The sequence below is a fragment of the Channa argus genome, chromosome 1 (genome assembly GCF_033026475.1).
Source record: "Channa argus isolate prfri chromosome 1, Channa argus male v1.0, whole genome shotgun sequence".
NCBI lineage: Eukaryota > Metazoa > Chordata > Actinopteri > Anabantiformes > Channidae > Channa > Channa argus.
In genome coordinates this window covers 36,165,128-36,181,815 of record NC_090197.1, presented here as the reverse complement: position 1 = coordinate 36,181,815, position 16,688 = coordinate 36,165,128, and the positions used below count along the sequence as shown (strand labels likewise).

Here is a 16,688-nt window from a genome sequence, read left to right as displayed (position 1 = left end):
GTTTCAACCAGATGTAAGTGATTTTAAAAAAAGGTCACAGTAAACACACAGTACATTAATCTCCCAGCATAACAGAAAGCAAAATGTATTAAAATCTCCTGAAAGCCTCAAAATGGCAAATCTATCTTAGAATTATTACTTTGAGCCTGCCAAACAGTGCCCTCAACCATTAGCAATTTCTTGCCTTTTAAGATGAATCAGAGTTGGGTGGCAGGTGTAAGCCCAGGCTCTGCAGCAGGTTCGAGGCTGGCCCAGCAAGTCCAGCCTGGCAGCTGAGGGACTCTAGCAGGTTTGTGACCAAGTTGAGGTCCACGTCCAGAGGCTGGATCTCCTCTGTCTCTTCCACCCCTTCCACAGTTGGGGAACTATTTGTTGCAGAAGGCTGAGGAGAGCCATTCACCAAGTCTGCTTTGTTGTAACTCTGCAGAAATATTACCATAGTAATGGTGCATTATTTTACCTATGTTTTGTGCAGATGTTTTAAAAAATTCATAATGAAATAAATATTTTAAGAATGAAGCTGTGCAGAGGGATTCCTATTATATTCAGATGGTAAAATCACACCATAATCTCACCAGTTGATTAAAGCTTTGTCCTATATTAGTGCTCATTAGCTCCTGGTCCATTTGGTCCATGTATCTTCTGAGACTGTCCAAGGTTTCGGTCTCATTAATCTCTGCGCAACCAGAGAGCCCCTCATTGTTCTTATCCTCCTCCTCCTGCTCATTTTCCTCCTCATCATCTAGATCATCCGAATCAAGTTCTTCCTGTTTGCTTCCTATTATGAAAAGATAGTTTCAATAAATTTAGAAAAATATGGCAGGTTTCATCTGTTTTTTTAACTTTTACATACCTAGTAGTTGGTCTAATGCGCTGGCCACAGAGTCAGGGTCAAAGCTAAAGGGCTGAGTTGAGCTGCTCCTGGAATATAAAGAAATATAATGTGAAACAAGAATTTTTGTTGAACAGTATACATCTTAATTAATTAGCTAGAAAGGCAGTGAGTGCACCAGAATGTTCAGAAGAGGCAGAGCATGAGGAGAAATATGATGGTTGTGTTACATCCACATGGAAATTAAAATAAATTCAACCTAGTTATATGTGCGGTACTCCAACTTATATCTCTGAACATTCCTGTGTTTGTGTGTACGTGTGTTTTTGTCTATTAATTACTATTAGTATTATAAGGATATTAAATATTCAAACGATCCTAAAATATTTATTGACCCAAACATGTAAACAGTGATTTTGGCTAAATATAGTCAAATGGTGTACTGTCCAGATATTCTAGCTGTCTCACCAGGGCAATTCAGCACCCTCATGTGATGACATGGCATTGAGGAAGTTTTTCATTCCCTGAGTGATTGCTACCAGGCTGTAACCAACTTCTGCCTCTTCTTCTTTGTCCTCTGTCTCCTTGTTCCTCTCCTCTGCACCCCTGACATGCTGCTGTGTCTGTCTGGTGGAACTGAAATTTTGGCTGCCAACATCACCTCGCCCCGCACCTCTCTCCTGCAACATACGCTCCAAATCCTGAGCTGTTATATCCAGCCAACTGTCACCTGGAGGTAGAGACAAAAAAAACCTAATTATAGGAAATGGCTGAAAGAGAGAAGGGTAAAGAATGGAGGATGCATACCAAAAGGACAGAAACAGAAAGGAATTGGCAGAAAGCAGAGAATCCCAGGTGGCAGAGACAGGAAAATACAATTTTACTTCTAGCAAGGTCATTTTAACCACCAATACTTCATTTGTAGTAAAACAAAAAAAGACAATGCACATCTGCACAGGCAGATATTTACTCAAAATTATGAGACCGTCAACCACACTGAACCGAGTAAATAACATTTATCATAATCTTTGCCACTGGAGGCTAAGTCTGTGACTCAACTGTTGTCATTCACCCCAAAGGTATTTTAACTGAGGCAAATTCAAGTTCACAAGACCTGAGCTACTCCTTAAAAGGTGAATCTACAAACTTTTTGAAAAGGCTTTCAAGCCTGCAATTTCTTAAAGCATTTCTTAGTGAAAATAAATGGTTTGACTCACTGTCCTCTGGGGGGAGCTCTGACTCCTGCTTCTTCAATTCCTCCAAACTGAAGGAGCTGCAGTTCTGCAACAACTGGAGAATCTCCTCACCCGGTGACAAAACACTGAAAACACACAAAAATCTATATTCAGCCAGATGGATTTGGTTATTAAAGGCATACACATTTATAGTGTTCTTAGTTACAAACACAAACAAATACAGTCCTTACCTGGATTTGGATGCGACTGACTGTTTAAAGAAATTTTCTGCTGACTTCATTAGTTCTCTATGATGAGCCGAACCTTCCAGTTCTCCCTGCATTTGACCCAAAAACAAAATTTAAAACTCTAATCTTTGTACTTAAATACATAGTGTACTGAATCTATAACAAAGTACATGGTATGCTTAGTATATGTTTACATTTAGAAATTGTCTAAAGAAAAAAAAATTGTGGCTAACCTGGAAATAGCCATTCCTTTTCAGACTGTCCATAAAGCCTTTCCACTGAGGGTTACAACTGACCAATGCATCAGGATCTGATGATGGTAGCCTGCACTTAGAGCACAGGATCTCAAAGCCATGGGCCTGGGAACAGGATATATACACAGACATAAATAATTACATATAACATTCACACATTTTAAAAATATTTTAAGAAGCGGCCAACAAAAACAAGTCTAAAAGAATGAAGACAAAAGACGATGGTTCACCAGTTTCATGCCAAGTTCATGGGCTTTGTAGTGGGGATGAGAGCGAGGAGGCAGGGTGAAGTTGCTCCTCCGATCTGGGGTGAACTGTTGCTGATGCAGTTGGGCATATAGGCAACGGGTGAATGTCACCTGAAATTATACAAGGACATTGCTTGTATAAAGTAAGTTCACAAAAGATGAAATATATATATATATATATATATATATATATATATATATATATATATATAATATATATATATATATATATATATATATATATATATATATATATATATATATATATATATATATATATATATATATATATATATATATATATAAACATCACTACTATTATAAATGTTTAGGCGTATTTACCGTGGTAAGGACTCTTGTATTAGGAGGAAAGGTCTTAAAGCTTCGGCAAGCCTGCAAATCTACTGGATCCCGCAGGTAGAATGCTGATACTGCAGCTGCAACCAGGTCTGGTCGCTCTGCTAGCACCTTGGCAGTACCTGCAGGTATGAAACAGTGGGCACGGTGGAGGCCCAATCTTATCTTCTCTGGGTACCTAAATGGAAAGAAGAAATTAATATGCTGTTTTATGTTTAGATGTTCATATTATCTCTTAAAACCCGTCAGGTTCTGTATTCCTCTTAAGTGTGAGGAGTCTATAAAACAATTTTTTTTTTTTTTTATGAATCAAGTTTATAGTGAATCTCAATTTCCTACACTGTTTTTTAAAACCCTGCTTTTTTAATTCTTAGTTTAAAAACTGCTGTCAAAATGAGTCAAGTTGCTTTTTCTCCTTACAGAAGGCAGTCTGTTAACAACGTTTATACTTTGTAAAAACCTACTGGATATGGCTCAGACACAGTCATACAGAGGATCATGTCAGAGCATCTCTAGTGAAAATCATATACGTTTTGCGATAATGTTGACTGTGCAGAATATTTGAGTATAAAACTAAGACTTTTATCATGAAAAGAAATCCTTCACCCCTCTAATCTTTTCATCAGGGCACGAGAAATCTTGGGGCTTGCTCGACAGGCCTCTGGGTGAGTGGTAAGCAGTGCTAGTGCTTGTGCCACACTGGGTACCACATCCTTTGAGACCCCCACTGGACTGGATGCAGAAGGGCAGGGCAGGATATGCAATTCTCCCTTATGGAGGAAGACCTGCAAAAGACAACGAGTGGACCACTTATTACCGACTATCACAACAGGAATATCCACAACAGAGGTTTGCAGGATTTTCTACCATTACTGCAAAATGGTATTACTTTATTCTTACGTTAAAAATTGTTTTCTGATTCATATAAAGACATTTTAGGTTAAAATCATTCCTTCCAGACAGCTATTCATTCCACTGAAGTCTGGACATCTACTAGCACAGGCTAATAAATAAGACAATGAATTGAGATTATTTTAGTCAAAGTTAAACATTTGAACCATATTGCTGACAAACGTCTAAATTGTCAGAGTTGACAGCTACTATTTGAAATTGGAAAAAGAAAATTTCTAAACATTCATGTTCTTTTAAGAATAGGGTAATACAGACTCTACCTTGCATTAAATATGTTGGTTGAGGAAGTCAAAAAACAAATAAACAAACAAATTGTCAGTTTGTCAATAAGGAGACATTCCACGTCATAAAGGAAATGTAGAAATGACTTAATAAATCTCATAAGTTTTAAGTTAATCACATTTGTCCTTAATTACTTTTGAATCTGAACTGACTAAAATCAAAAGCTGCCTAGAAAAATGTTAATCTAGAATTTTATTATACACTTTGGGAAATTACTATGTGACATTAATTTAAAGGTAGAGCACATGCAAAACATCCAGAATTATGCTTCAAAGTGACATAATGATGGGAAAAGTTTAAACAAATCCATTCAAAAAAAGACCATAATTTTATCTATCATCACATCTGGATATCTCACCCTGTTTTCGCTCGTCTCTGGATTCAGCCATTTGGGAAGACAATCTGCTGCTTCAATCAAAAGAAACTCCCCATCATTGTCCTCAACTCTGCACTCAAACATAGGATTGAAGTTGAAGAGGAACACAACTAATAAAGCCAGGGCATAATATAAAAAAAAAATCAAAGGATCAGTTCATTCAGTTAATTTAAAAATAGGAACTGAGAGTACATTCTGTCTTACCTGGCTGCAAGCTCTGGGAAGGCCTTTGTGATCTGCAGTAGGAGGTAAACAATAAACCATTCATCCTCCACATTGTCCCCAAATTGAGTGCTACCTCCAATATAAGCAGGGACACCTCCTGTCAATAAGAATACTATGCGTCAGTCCTTAAGAGTGTTATACCACCACACCACACAGCCCACCTTTATGACACCATGGTTTGAATCCATTCAACTCTAAGGTGGTAACCAAACCTTTCTCAGGATAATACTTGAGGCTGAATGACTGATGCTGCCAGATGTACTGGATCAAGAGGGGGGCAACCTTTGCCAGTATCCCTTGTAGTAGATGTGAGAAATGCTCCTCAGTCTGCTGCGAAGCTGACTCGTCTGACTGGATCATGAAGAGTTTGTACTGGACCGTGTCGTCAATAACCACTCTCCGCTGTAGGGCGTCCATGGTAGTGCTTTAAAGAACCCAGATAACCAGACGACAAGCCTGTGATAAACAAACACATGTGTTGTCAACAAGGTAGGAGCTACTCTTGCATTATGTCTTTCGACTGAGTAAAGTCGTCCTGAAGAACATTAACGCTAAAGTTATTGGCTGAAGTTACAGGAGGCTCACTATATCGGGTAATACTCAGCAAGTTATATTTGTGGAAACCCGAGACAACCTCATTGCGGTATCAGTCCAGCTTACCCTTTCGTGTCTTCTTTGTAAATGGTGTGTTATGCCAGCGTAGTCCAGAGAACCCTTAATGCGAAAACACACAAAAAGGTGCTCATTTTAAGAACGTTGCTGTCACGCTATTTCTCATTGTTTTGGTACTACTGCTAATTCTACTCGACTACCAAATCTGTAACGAACAACAGTTCCTATGTAAACAGATTTTATTTTTTATTTGTTTGTTTTTTTTACTGTTTAATGTCAGATTGACTTGTCTAATTATAATGAATGTAATGAAAAAATAGGTAGGTTTTTAGTATAGTAAGCTATAGTAGCTTAGTTTTAGTTTAGCCCACAACAAAGACGAACCGATACATTTCAGGAATGCGATTGCATTGTCGCAGTGGATTCTGGTAGCTGTAGTGCATTAACCTATGATGTCATGGCTATTTTATGATGATCCAACATCTATTTCCCATGAGACCAGAGGGATACGAAGCTGCGTATCCATGACAGCCGTGTTATTGTTGCTGGTGCTAATGCTAACGTTAGCTAAGAAAGTCCTCTGAGGTGGCGATAGCTCGCTGCATTAACGTATTTATTGCCATATAACAAGCAAGCCGATTGGCGACGTCTGAATCACATAAAATGCTAATTTAATGTATCAAGGTTAATCTGGGGAAAAATGTGTTTCGGGAAATATACAATGCTATTCGTGCCTTATTTGCCCGTACATGTAGCTAACGTTCGTTAGCTTGCTTTTAGACATAGCTGCTTCTTAACAGCTACAGCATTTACACACAACGTTAGCATCTGTAGCCAGAGCACCGTCTAGCTGTCTTGCACTCGGGGTATTTATCGACGGACTGGACGATGTCAGATCTCCCTCTAAATTGTTCGCAGCCAGTCCTGGAAGCGGAGACAAGAATGAAAGACGGGGACTCAAGCATATAAAACAGCAGAAAAAGGATAATGATTTCACGATATACCAGGAGACCTGTGTCGCACAAACTTGAGATGTGAGTTTCTAATATAAAGGCTACCAGATGATCACTGCCATTAAGGCTTTTCCAGGTTCCAGTAGGCTGAGTGCGATTGTACACGGGTTAAAGTCATATTAGTTAGATCCCTTCCCAGGCTTTTTGTAAGACCAAAATCACTTATTTCATTTTCCCCTCAAAGGCCTTTAAAAATATTAAAATGTTTTTCATTAACCAAGGTGTTAAATATTTTTTACTATCTTGCAGTAGACAGTAATGTTATTGTAATTACTATTAGCGAACACTGGCTAGAAAATTCCCAGTGCTTATGTTTTCTGGCCCAGACATGACTTTTAATGTAACATTTATACTTTCCGTTAAATGAATTGATTCAGTCAGTCTCATGCTGTTACTCTAGCTTCAGATCATGTTGAATGATTTATCAGTTATGTTTTTATGAATTGTATTGGGACCACAATTTGCTCTGCATCATTCTACCAATAAGTGTTGTCATGTTTTTGGAATTGCAAGGCCTTCCAAAAATGTGACTACACACTCCCTTTTGTGGGTAATGTTCTCAATATATCTTTGGTGTAGTCGTGGGTTGTCTCGAAGCAGCCTCGATCACCATCCTCTACCGGAGGAAACGGACGATGACAGAACCCCTCAGCACTACCTCCATGTCTTCCACGAAGATTTGTCTACTCAACACCGGTAACTGAGACTTGGCTTTCATACAGACAGATATTCCTGGGTTGCTTGCAAGGCATCACATACTCATACATTTGCCTGCATACTTTTGGTAATGTTACACTGTTTTGAGTGGGCAGCTGATTTTCAAGCCTCTCGATCTGTGAAACCAGACACCCATAAGCAGTGGATTAATTGATATCACATTGCCTCCTTCAGATGTGCAGAATAAATAACGAAGCAGGGTAGTAAAATATTCAAGTACTTTGACATTTGACCTTTATGTTCCACTTTTTCTACCTTCTACATACTTGTGTAGTCTGGACTTTATTCTGTAAAGTGCCTTGAGATGACTTTGTTGTAAATTGGCGCTATATAAATAAAGTTGAATTGAACTTTGGAACCTTGCCTATGATTACGTCAGCATCCACCACCACCTGATTTCCATAGCCACATAACAGAAACCTGGTTTAAATTGTAACACAGAGAGTTCACTGGGTACATCAGAAACAGGTGATGCTTTTCCATGGGGAAAGTTATTAAAATTAAAAATAATCTGCAACTCCTAATCTAAGAGTTTAAAATATAGCTTTTAAACTGGACACACATCTCACAACTTCTTCATTCTTTACCTGTAGCTCACAGACATCTGCTGCCTCAGGCCATTCGGACTGTCCCACTGTCATCTCAGTAGACTCTAGTCAGTCCTGGTCAGGTATCCACAGCTCTACAGGCACTGGCATCTCCACAGAGAGGAGTTCTGTTTTTTCATGGGGCTACGATGTAAGTTTATACCTGAGAAATCTATGTTAATGTGAAGTAATGATCCTAGCCTGAAACTGTTTTTCACACGTGAAACATACTCAAGTATACACACACTCATACATAAAACATTATTTTCCTCTAGCATTTTTCCACGCTCTATGTTATTCTGTTGTAAAGATAAAAAAGAAAAGTAAAGATATGTTTTTGTGCATTTTTAATGTCAAATTTAAATTGTCTCAACATTGTTTGTCAACTTTTTGCAAACTTTGGAAAACCAAAGAACATACAGCCATTTCCTGGGGTAGATGGCTTGATTGTGGCCTACTTTTTTGTATGCAAGACCTCAATTCACAAAGAATATTTAATTATTACATCGTACTTTTAGCATCAGCTGGTCACACATAACTTGTTTTCGGATTCAGTGTTTAGCTTGTTCAACCTGCTTCCTAGAGAAAGGAAAACTCTGTTGCACAAACTAACTCACTTCTATGTCACCTTAAACTTTCTGTTTCTTTCATTTTTTGTTATGGTATATGAATGCTATTACTGAATAAATTCAGCTTGACCACAAGCATATATACACATCCCAGGGGGTCTTAGCAGTTGATTATTATTCACCTTGAAGCTTGTCATGAATAAAAAATGAAAAAAAACAATATACAATGGCAATGTGTTGCCAATAACTGATGAACAGAAGCCAGCAGTTTTCTCGGAGGGAAATAACTAGCATTCCTTTCTGTGTTTCTGTTTCCGTCTTTCTCCCACAGGAGTTTGACAAGGCAGCGTCCCGACAGGTACAGCAAATGTTTGAGGAGATTGACAAAGAGCTGTACGAGGGAAGAGGCAGCAAAGGAGGGATACTCCAGGGGCTGCAAGATGAATGTCACCAATGGGCCACTCGTTTCCCACATCTTCGGTATGTTTTCTATCAGACCTTATGAACTTTTACTCCTGAGGGAAATGGGGACCCAAGATGAAAGTCGAATATTGAGGCAAATCTTAAAAATTCTATTCTCATATGGTAATCTAATAATTGTACTTATTTGTGCATTGTTTATGTGTCTGTGTGTTTCACTCAGAATCCTGGGAACCCAGTTGGTAAATCCCAGTGATGAGGGCTTCCAGTGGTACGCTACTTTGGGGAAAGGCAGCTCTTCCAGCAGCCCATCAGCAGGCAAAGAGAGCAATGTGAAGTTCCAGGAAAAAGAAAAGGATGACACAGAGTAAGGTTATTGCTCCGACTCACCAGTATAAATCAAATACCACTATCTTATTAGGAAGAGATATTAAATATCTCTTAAATGATACTAAAGCAAAATTCTGATGTATGATTTAAGTCCTGTTAGTCCTACTGATTTCAAATCAGACATTGGAATACTATGGCTCAGAAACTGCTTAAGTCAAGTTTAGTTGGTCATTCATTTTAGCACACTGTTACAACAATAAAAAACTTTGAACTATCTACCATGTGAATATTTGAAACAAAATATTAAATAGTAATGCTTGTTGCTTTACTGTGTAAAGAAAATTGTAAGAATTATTATAAAGTCTCTGTTTCAGTGGCTGTTGGATGGATGTCAGATGCCTGGTGTTGGTGCATCAATTATCGAGGAGTCTTGGCTGACTCTGTGGTTCTGTGACCTAGATGCTCTGACTTGTAGTTTATAAGCTAAAGTCTGCTTGGTTCATGTTTGATTAGTGATGGCAAAACTAAACAAAACAAGTATTTTCTGAAGCACTAAAGTAGCAAGCATTACATGACATATTGCAGCATTTGGTGCTTCTGCATCTCTTTGAACATAGATATCATATAAAATTTTTTATAGATATTATATATTGTAGGCATTATTTATTTCAGAGCTCATTGAGATATTAGCTGCTAGATAGAAAGAGGCGATGAGTGAAATAAAGTCTTTGAGCAACCGCTCAAAGCATGTGATGTGCATGAGAATGCATGAGCATGAGAATTAAGAGGGAAAAGGGATAAGCTGTTGTTGATGTTTTTTTATGTGTTTGGGCTTTTTTGACATTATATCTCTCCTGCTTTGGAAAAACTCAAAGGACTGTAGCACCAACTGATGAGTATAAACATGTTTTTCTTTTAGTATTCAAGTGAATATGAACTAAAAACATTTGAACATTTACTCCGCATCATGACCTCTGAATAATGGTGTTGTAATTTATAAGCAAGACACAAAGTCGGTTATCAGGAAAGAATTTAATAAATATTAATGGAATAATTCATTTAAAAAAATGTGTAAAGTGGCCATATATTGTTTTTATGAAAACAAAGTTTTCAACCTTGAGTCTAAATGATCACATTATTCTGATCAAACCAAGGCTTTAGTTGTCATCAATCACATGATTATATAAAAAATAATAGACTATAATTACAGTTTTAACAGAAAGTGTCAAAAACATAACAGAAAACATACTGCATGTGTGGCCTTGTTCTTGAGAACATACAATGTTTATATATTTTGATCTTTCTTTGCTATTGTCTTGGCCTAAAGGTTGAACGTGAAAGGCAGGAGAGCGGCACTGATCAGCTCTTCTGCAGCTGAGTCAGATGGTCCTCCGGGCAGCTCTAGTAGCTCCAGCAGCCACGACAAGCCAAGAGTGATTGAAGTGGAGGGTCTGATGGAGGAATATCTGGCTTTTGATCGCCAAGACTTGTAAGTCACTTACTTTACTTGCTACAAAGAATTGTTCTTTTCCCCCGAACTAAATCTAAACCACGACCGGTGTCAATGTGTGTTATTTACTACTCTGTTTCTATCTTTTACAGGGAAGATGAGTGGGAGCAGGACTGCTTAGAGTTGGGACGACGGCATCACTGTCTGCCTCCTGTCTCACCATACCACTGTCGTCGTCAAGCTATCCATGACCTGTTATTTGATGATGTATGGTGGCAGTTGGTCGGCTGGATGAAAGGGCTTGTTCAACGCCATTGGGAGTGCTGCACCTCAGGTAGAGTTGATTATTACTATTTTGAAAGTATTAGGCTAAGTGTATGTGTCCTAATGTCCAAAGTAGAACACAGGAATTGATTGTACTTGTGTGATTGACAGATGATGGAAAGATATCTGGGAATGTTAGCCCTGTGCAGCAAGACTGCCAGAATACCTTCATGCTGCCAACGACGCTGCCCAAACTAGGCCAGAGCAGAGTGCCCCCACTAACAGCTGGCCCACAGTTCCAGGTCAGTGTTCTGGTGGGGGCTCAGAGGGACAGGGGTGTGTCTGTGGGCGTAGACACACCCCTTAAGCCTCATTTTACTTACATTATGGTCAGCACATCAGGAGGTCCGTTAAGAGTTGACCTTTTAAATGTTTTAATTCCTTTTTAGTAATGACACGCGAGCTAAGAAATTCAGGTCAACAAAAACAGACAATGAAAACAGCACATCTAAGAAATCTGGAGGTTGAGTCATGTGAACTAGACTTCTTGGTTGGAAACGTGGCTTCTTTAGTCTGAGGTTCAGTTGAAATGCCTAAACCTCCAGATTACCAAACCTGGATGACTGAGAACCTTCACAGACACATTCCAGGAAGTTTGTGGAGATGGAATATAGAACTAAGACTAGCGAGTACAGGGGTGATATATACAGTGCCAGTGTGAATCGGCTTTCTGGGGATTTTTGTAGTTAACCAAGTTGACTATAAAGCTAATTTATTTTAAGAGTACGAAATATTTATGGACCTCAAGGCACCCGTAACTGTGGCAACTTTACATACATCTTTGTCCCTCAGTCCACACTTGATTGGGACCTGTTTTTCGCTCCTGCCTGTTGCTCTTTCAGTCTTACAATGCTTCCAGTTCATTAACATGTGTCTCTGTTTTCTTTCCTTCCCCCTTTACTCTCCTCCTTTCACCTTGCTTGTGTTTTGTGTACTTTCTGTTTCTGCTGCCTATTTTCTGTTTTTCCCCCTTTTTTTCTTTCTGCGTCTGTTCATATATGTTTTTTATTTCTTTTTTTTGTTCTTTACTGCTCTTCCTTCCCTTATTGTATACCCATTGTCGTCCTGTGGTCATGCCTTTTTTCCCATAAAGAACACAAAGTCAAGGGGCTCACAGCACAAGTCCAGATGGAAATCCAATAAGCACTCTTCCACTGTATGTAACTCCCTCATTTAGAGCCAAAAAGGTGGTGTGTTGTGTGCACACCATCTGTGGCGGCTCATTTTTCTTTATCTATAGAATAAATGTGCTTATGCCTGTTGATTAACATGAAAGCACCATGGCTGTTTATCTCTTTAATTGACTGCAACCTTTTTTCAACTTGAACCTTTTTGATTTTCGTCTTTCTGTTTCTTTCATGATGCGAATGTTGGAATGCATAGTCTTGCTAGTTATCACTTTTGTTGCATTTTGTGTGTTCTGTTGTTTCTAGTTTGTGGCATAGTTGATATGGGGTCCTCCAGACATTATTGCATGATTAATAACCATTTTTTGAGATTATGTTGTGTTGTACCTATGGAGACAACTAACCATATGGCCAGTGGCATTTGTAAGATACTCTTAAGTTCTTGGTATCTAACCTGACTTTCCATATTATGTGCTTTTATTTTATATGTAGTACTTTATTTTGCCTCCTCTTACCTCTGTCTGTCCTTGGCTTTTTAATCAATCCTGTCTTTTGCATCATTTTTCATCCCCCTTCTTTTCCCTCCCCCCACCCATCCACCCACCCACCCACTCCTCTTGTTCTTTTCTCCTATTCATCTCACACCATCCCCCAGGTTGGAAGGGTCCCAATAGGAGCAGCAGCGACCCAGCATAATCTGAACGACCTCATCGTGATCCATAGCATCCCTTTGCAGCAGAGGAATCTGGGTGTGCTGGATAGAATCCAGTATGGACGTATTTTACTCTTTTAACCAATAAGAGTATTTGTGCCAAAACAGACAAATAAATAAAAGTCAAATTAGACACATTCAATGCATATGTGTATGGTCTTAAATTGTGATTTGAATCATTGAATGGAAAGGAAAAAGTCATCTGTTTTAGTTGTTTTTATCTGCATGTAATCACCCTTCATTTTGCAAAACAAGAGGTATATAGCTTCATTCCTACCATGTTTTGGTTCCTGTTCTTAGCACCTTGTTTGGCAGAGCACACAGCCAGTTGGCTGCAGGTGGAAATGCACCATTCATCAATTGTCTTCCACTCTCCTGTTCCCACACAGGGAGCCAGAGGAGTGGGCATCCCACAGGCCAGGCTCCAGTTTGGTCTCCTTCAATAAACCTCGCCCTCGACGAACCCTGGAGCAGAGCTCTTCCTCACTGTCCCGGCCAGCACAGTCTGCCCGCCGCAGAAACCCTCCCCCCCGGACCCTCCTGCCACTGGTGCTCAGCCTGAGTCAGGCCAACACGACAGGATCCATGGATGAGGTCATCCGTGGGACACGTCTGTAAGTAGCAACATCATGGGAACCGCAGCAACTCCACTAATTCTTGTATCTTTTTTTTTTATGCCTTCACTCTCTCCTACAGTCTCAGGCACATACGACTTTGAAAAGAGACTGACTTTCTACTTTTTTCTATGACTGCATAGAAAAAGCGAGGTGGGAGGTGATAGAAGTTTCAAGTGTGAAACAAACTTAACAGATGAACTTGTCATGAACCACAAGTAAAAGAGTAACTGAATAAAGTGTCTGAATACATTATTATTCAATGCCAGTTCTGCAAAGTTCTGCACCATTCGAATGCTAAAGGTTGATGATAGACACTGGTGCATGGGGTTTTTTTACCTTTCGACATAGCAGGTTAGCAGTGTCCCCCTCCAATCTTTGAAACCAATATTAATGTAAGCTCAGGTAATCATCTCCTCAGCTATAGCTTCGTATTTAACAGATGGGATCTTCTCTTCTCTGATCGTATTCTTGGCCGAAATCTAATCCATCCTTTAAAACAATTTTGATTTTTTTTTGTGTGTGTGTGTTTGTGTGTTCAACAAATGAGAAATGAACATTAAGTTTTCATAAGTATATATAGCCTTCTGATGTCATACTACCAGCGTGGAGTTTGCAGTGTGTTCATTATACTGTGTAAAGAGATTTGGGGGTGTACTGTTCATGAGGTTGGTTGTAAAAAGGTGAAGATTATGCAGCGTGACATAAAAAGGATCTCAGTCTTTCCGTATGTCTTTTTCAAAAATGTGAGTAGAGATATTTTTCAGAATGTCAGACTGCTCCTTTAATATCAGAGCACTCTCACTGCAGTGGCCCTGTTATCAAATTCTATCTGGAGAGAGATAACTTTTAACCTTCGATAGCAAAAAACAAACACCATGTTCAAAACACATCTGTTCTTTATGGAAACGTATCTAAGAAGAGGCAGAGTTCTAACACCTTACTCTTACACCTAAGCTGTGAATTTTCACAGCACTCCTGCAACCTTGTCTTTAGAAAGAATATATCTTATCACCATAGAGGTGGCATAAAGAAATCTATCTATATTTTTATTGAAGTTTCTTCTTTCACAGATCCACAGCCAGTGACCGCTTGGCATCTCCACTGTTGCCTCTAAGCAGAAACACACTCCTTCCCCCTATTAGCACCGGAGACTCAGATTTGTCTCACTCTGGACAGCAGTCTAAACCTGCACAGGTACATAACAACAATGAAACAACACTGTATTGACAATTAAAAAATGTGTTAAATGAATTTGAAAGTCTTTGTAAACAGATAATAGTTTGTAATAAATTAGTAAATAGAAAAATACCTGTAATTGCAAAATCTAAAACGTAAAGAACCTACATTTGAACAATCATAATTTTTACATTTATTGGTCATTTTTTCAAATAGAGTAAAAGACATTTGACCAGCTATATACAAACATTTTTCATATCCACCCAGCGTCAGAAAGGCTCGTCCAGCCGTGCCCACAGTGCTATAAATGACGAAGTTGGCAGTTCACTGCCAAGGGATCGCCACCATTTCCTGGATGTCTTCTCTCGCCCCAACACAACTCACACATACAGAGTAAGATGCTCTCTGTCATCACACAATACGATGTGTACTTCCAGAACTGAGTTTTTTTTAAGCGGTATGGTTCTCACTATGCCAAGCAATGAGTTGGCATATGTTCTGTGTTGTTATTTTTAATGGTTTTCTTTTTAGTCAGACACTCCGTACCGTCGTTCCTTCACAGTATTGGACAACATTGGGCAGGGGCGCCCAGGCAGAGCTTCTGTGTGCACAGGTCAGAAACTTAGAATAAACAGATTTTTGTGAACAAAATTAGTAAACAAAAAACATTTAACTGTGTTGGAAAATGTTGTTAACTTCATCATCTTCTTTGCATGTTTGCTAACTAGGTTTTCTGCAGTGTTGCAGATTTATCTTTAAATATTTATTTAAAATCAGTAATTAATTTCTATTTGAAGTGCTTAACATACTCCACTATCTTTCAGCACACCCTGAGGTATACAAGTAAACACAGCTTTGAATTGCAGTACTGTATATACATAGTGCCAGTGTAAAATTAATTTTATAGTAGTAGTCATTTTTTATGCATTCATTTATTCATTCATTTCACCAGATTCTCTTGGAATTGGTATAACTGGCATCAGTCTTGGCATCAGCAGCTCTTCTTGCTTGGACTCGTTTTACCACCACCCCTTGGGGCACGTGCCCATCAAAGATGAAGAGGAGCCGGACCCACCAGCCTCTCTCCCAGGTCAGTAGATTAAAGCGGCTGATGAAATTCTTCCACACTAAGTCCTCAGATAAACCACGATTGTGAGAGGTTGCAGCAGCTGGAAAATCTGTTTTAAGTTCAGAATGTTCATTAGGAGAGATTTTTATAATAATTTCTCTTTCCTCTAGCTCCACTGGTGCCTGTGTCAGTCCCAACTCGGTCTCACACCCGAGGAGGCATCTCATCCAGAGCCAGTAGACCTGGCTTGTAGTATGTCCATGACACCACAATAGTGCAACACCCTGCAGAATCTGTGCCCACTAACCAAAGTAGCATATTTTTTTAATATTATGCTGCTCTGGTAGTTTTTGTTAAGAGAGATTTTTGTATTTCAGAAATCAGCTTATGTGGCTGCCAAACACAGTTAACTCCATTAATGTGCAGTATGACTTGTATTTGTAGATATTTCTATTATGTATGATCAATTAGTGTGTATATAGCTATTTATATCTGAATGTACAGTATATTATCCTCTGTGGTGTGTTGTTGGTTAAATGACTATGCAGGGACTAACAGATCCACCCAGACAGGGATAGAGAGGATACAAAGCATTTTTCTTCTCTGATGCTACATCAGAGAGTTTGGTACTGTATCTTTTATAAGGACAAAATTTTCATCCTCCATGTGAAAAAAAAAAAAAAACCCACAAAAAAAAAAAGAGGGCTTCTCTTTGCACACAGAACAAGATGCCACATTTTTGGTTGCCTTTTCTCCATTAAAGCTCAGTATAAATCATATGAAAAGGGAATGTGGTGGCAACATAAGCAGCGATCTCTGCAGCATATGTGCTTGAGCTGCCACACCAAGATAATAGGCAACAAGAAAGGCCCTTACAGGAAACTGTAAATAAGGGAATTCATTGATCATGTCAGTATAAGATACTGTATTTAATGTAAACGTATCCTTATTACTTGAGCAAAGCGGGGATGCTTTGGTGTTATCAGGGTTAATACATAAAGAGTAGTGTTCCTTTCAACCATGCTACAAAGCATGACAGTTTTCTCTTATAGGATT

General features: G+C 38.9%; 2 protein-coding genes across 3 annotated transcripts; one reads left to right on the top strand and one right to left on the bottom strand.

Moving 5' to 3' along the window:
• Positions 1–28: 28 nt before the first annotated feature.
• Positions 29–5,326, bottom strand: ecd (ecdysoneless homolog (Drosophila)). The gene is made up of 13 exons (XM_067516600.1): positions 5,122–5,326; positions 4,889–5,006; positions 4,667–4,754; positions 3,721–3,899; positions 3,100–3,292; positions 2,740–2,868; positions 2,489–2,614; positions 2,259–2,344; positions 2,050–2,153; positions 1,301–1,562; positions 854–921; positions 576–778; positions 29–421 (listed from the first exon to the last, which is right to left on the bottom strand). Exons 1-13 carry the CDS (start codon positions 5,324–5,326, stop codon positions 188–190), a joined length of 1,995 nt encoding a protein of 664 aa, XP_067372701.1. The 3' UTR covers positions 29–187.
• On the top strand, positions 5,261–16,613 carry fam149b1 (family with sequence similarity 149 member B1). Of its 2 annotated transcripts, XM_067516577.1 has the most exons (17): positions 5,261–5,398; positions 6,440–6,555; positions 7,114–7,230; positions 7,845–7,989; positions 8,739–8,887; positions 9,051–9,194; positions 10,485–10,646; positions 10,760–10,941; positions 11,043–11,173; positions 12,025–12,087; positions 12,714–12,826; positions 13,160–13,384; positions 14,458–14,581; positions 14,831–14,956; positions 15,095–15,176; positions 15,516–15,653; positions 15,803–16,613. In XM_067516577.1, exons 2-17 carry the CDS (start codon positions 6,509–6,511, stop codon positions 15,883–15,885), a joined length of 2,031 nt encoding a protein of 676 aa, XP_067372678.1. In that variant the 5' UTR covers positions 5,261–5,398; positions 6,440–6,508; the 3' UTR covers positions 15,886–16,613. The 2 variants fall into 2 exon arrangements, with proteins under 2 accessions (XP_067372678.1, XP_067372687.1); XM_067516586.1 differs by lacking the exons at positions 5,261–5,398; positions 12,025–12,087 and having other exon boundaries at positions 5,899–6,555.
• Positions 16,614–16,688: the final 75 nt, after the last annotated feature.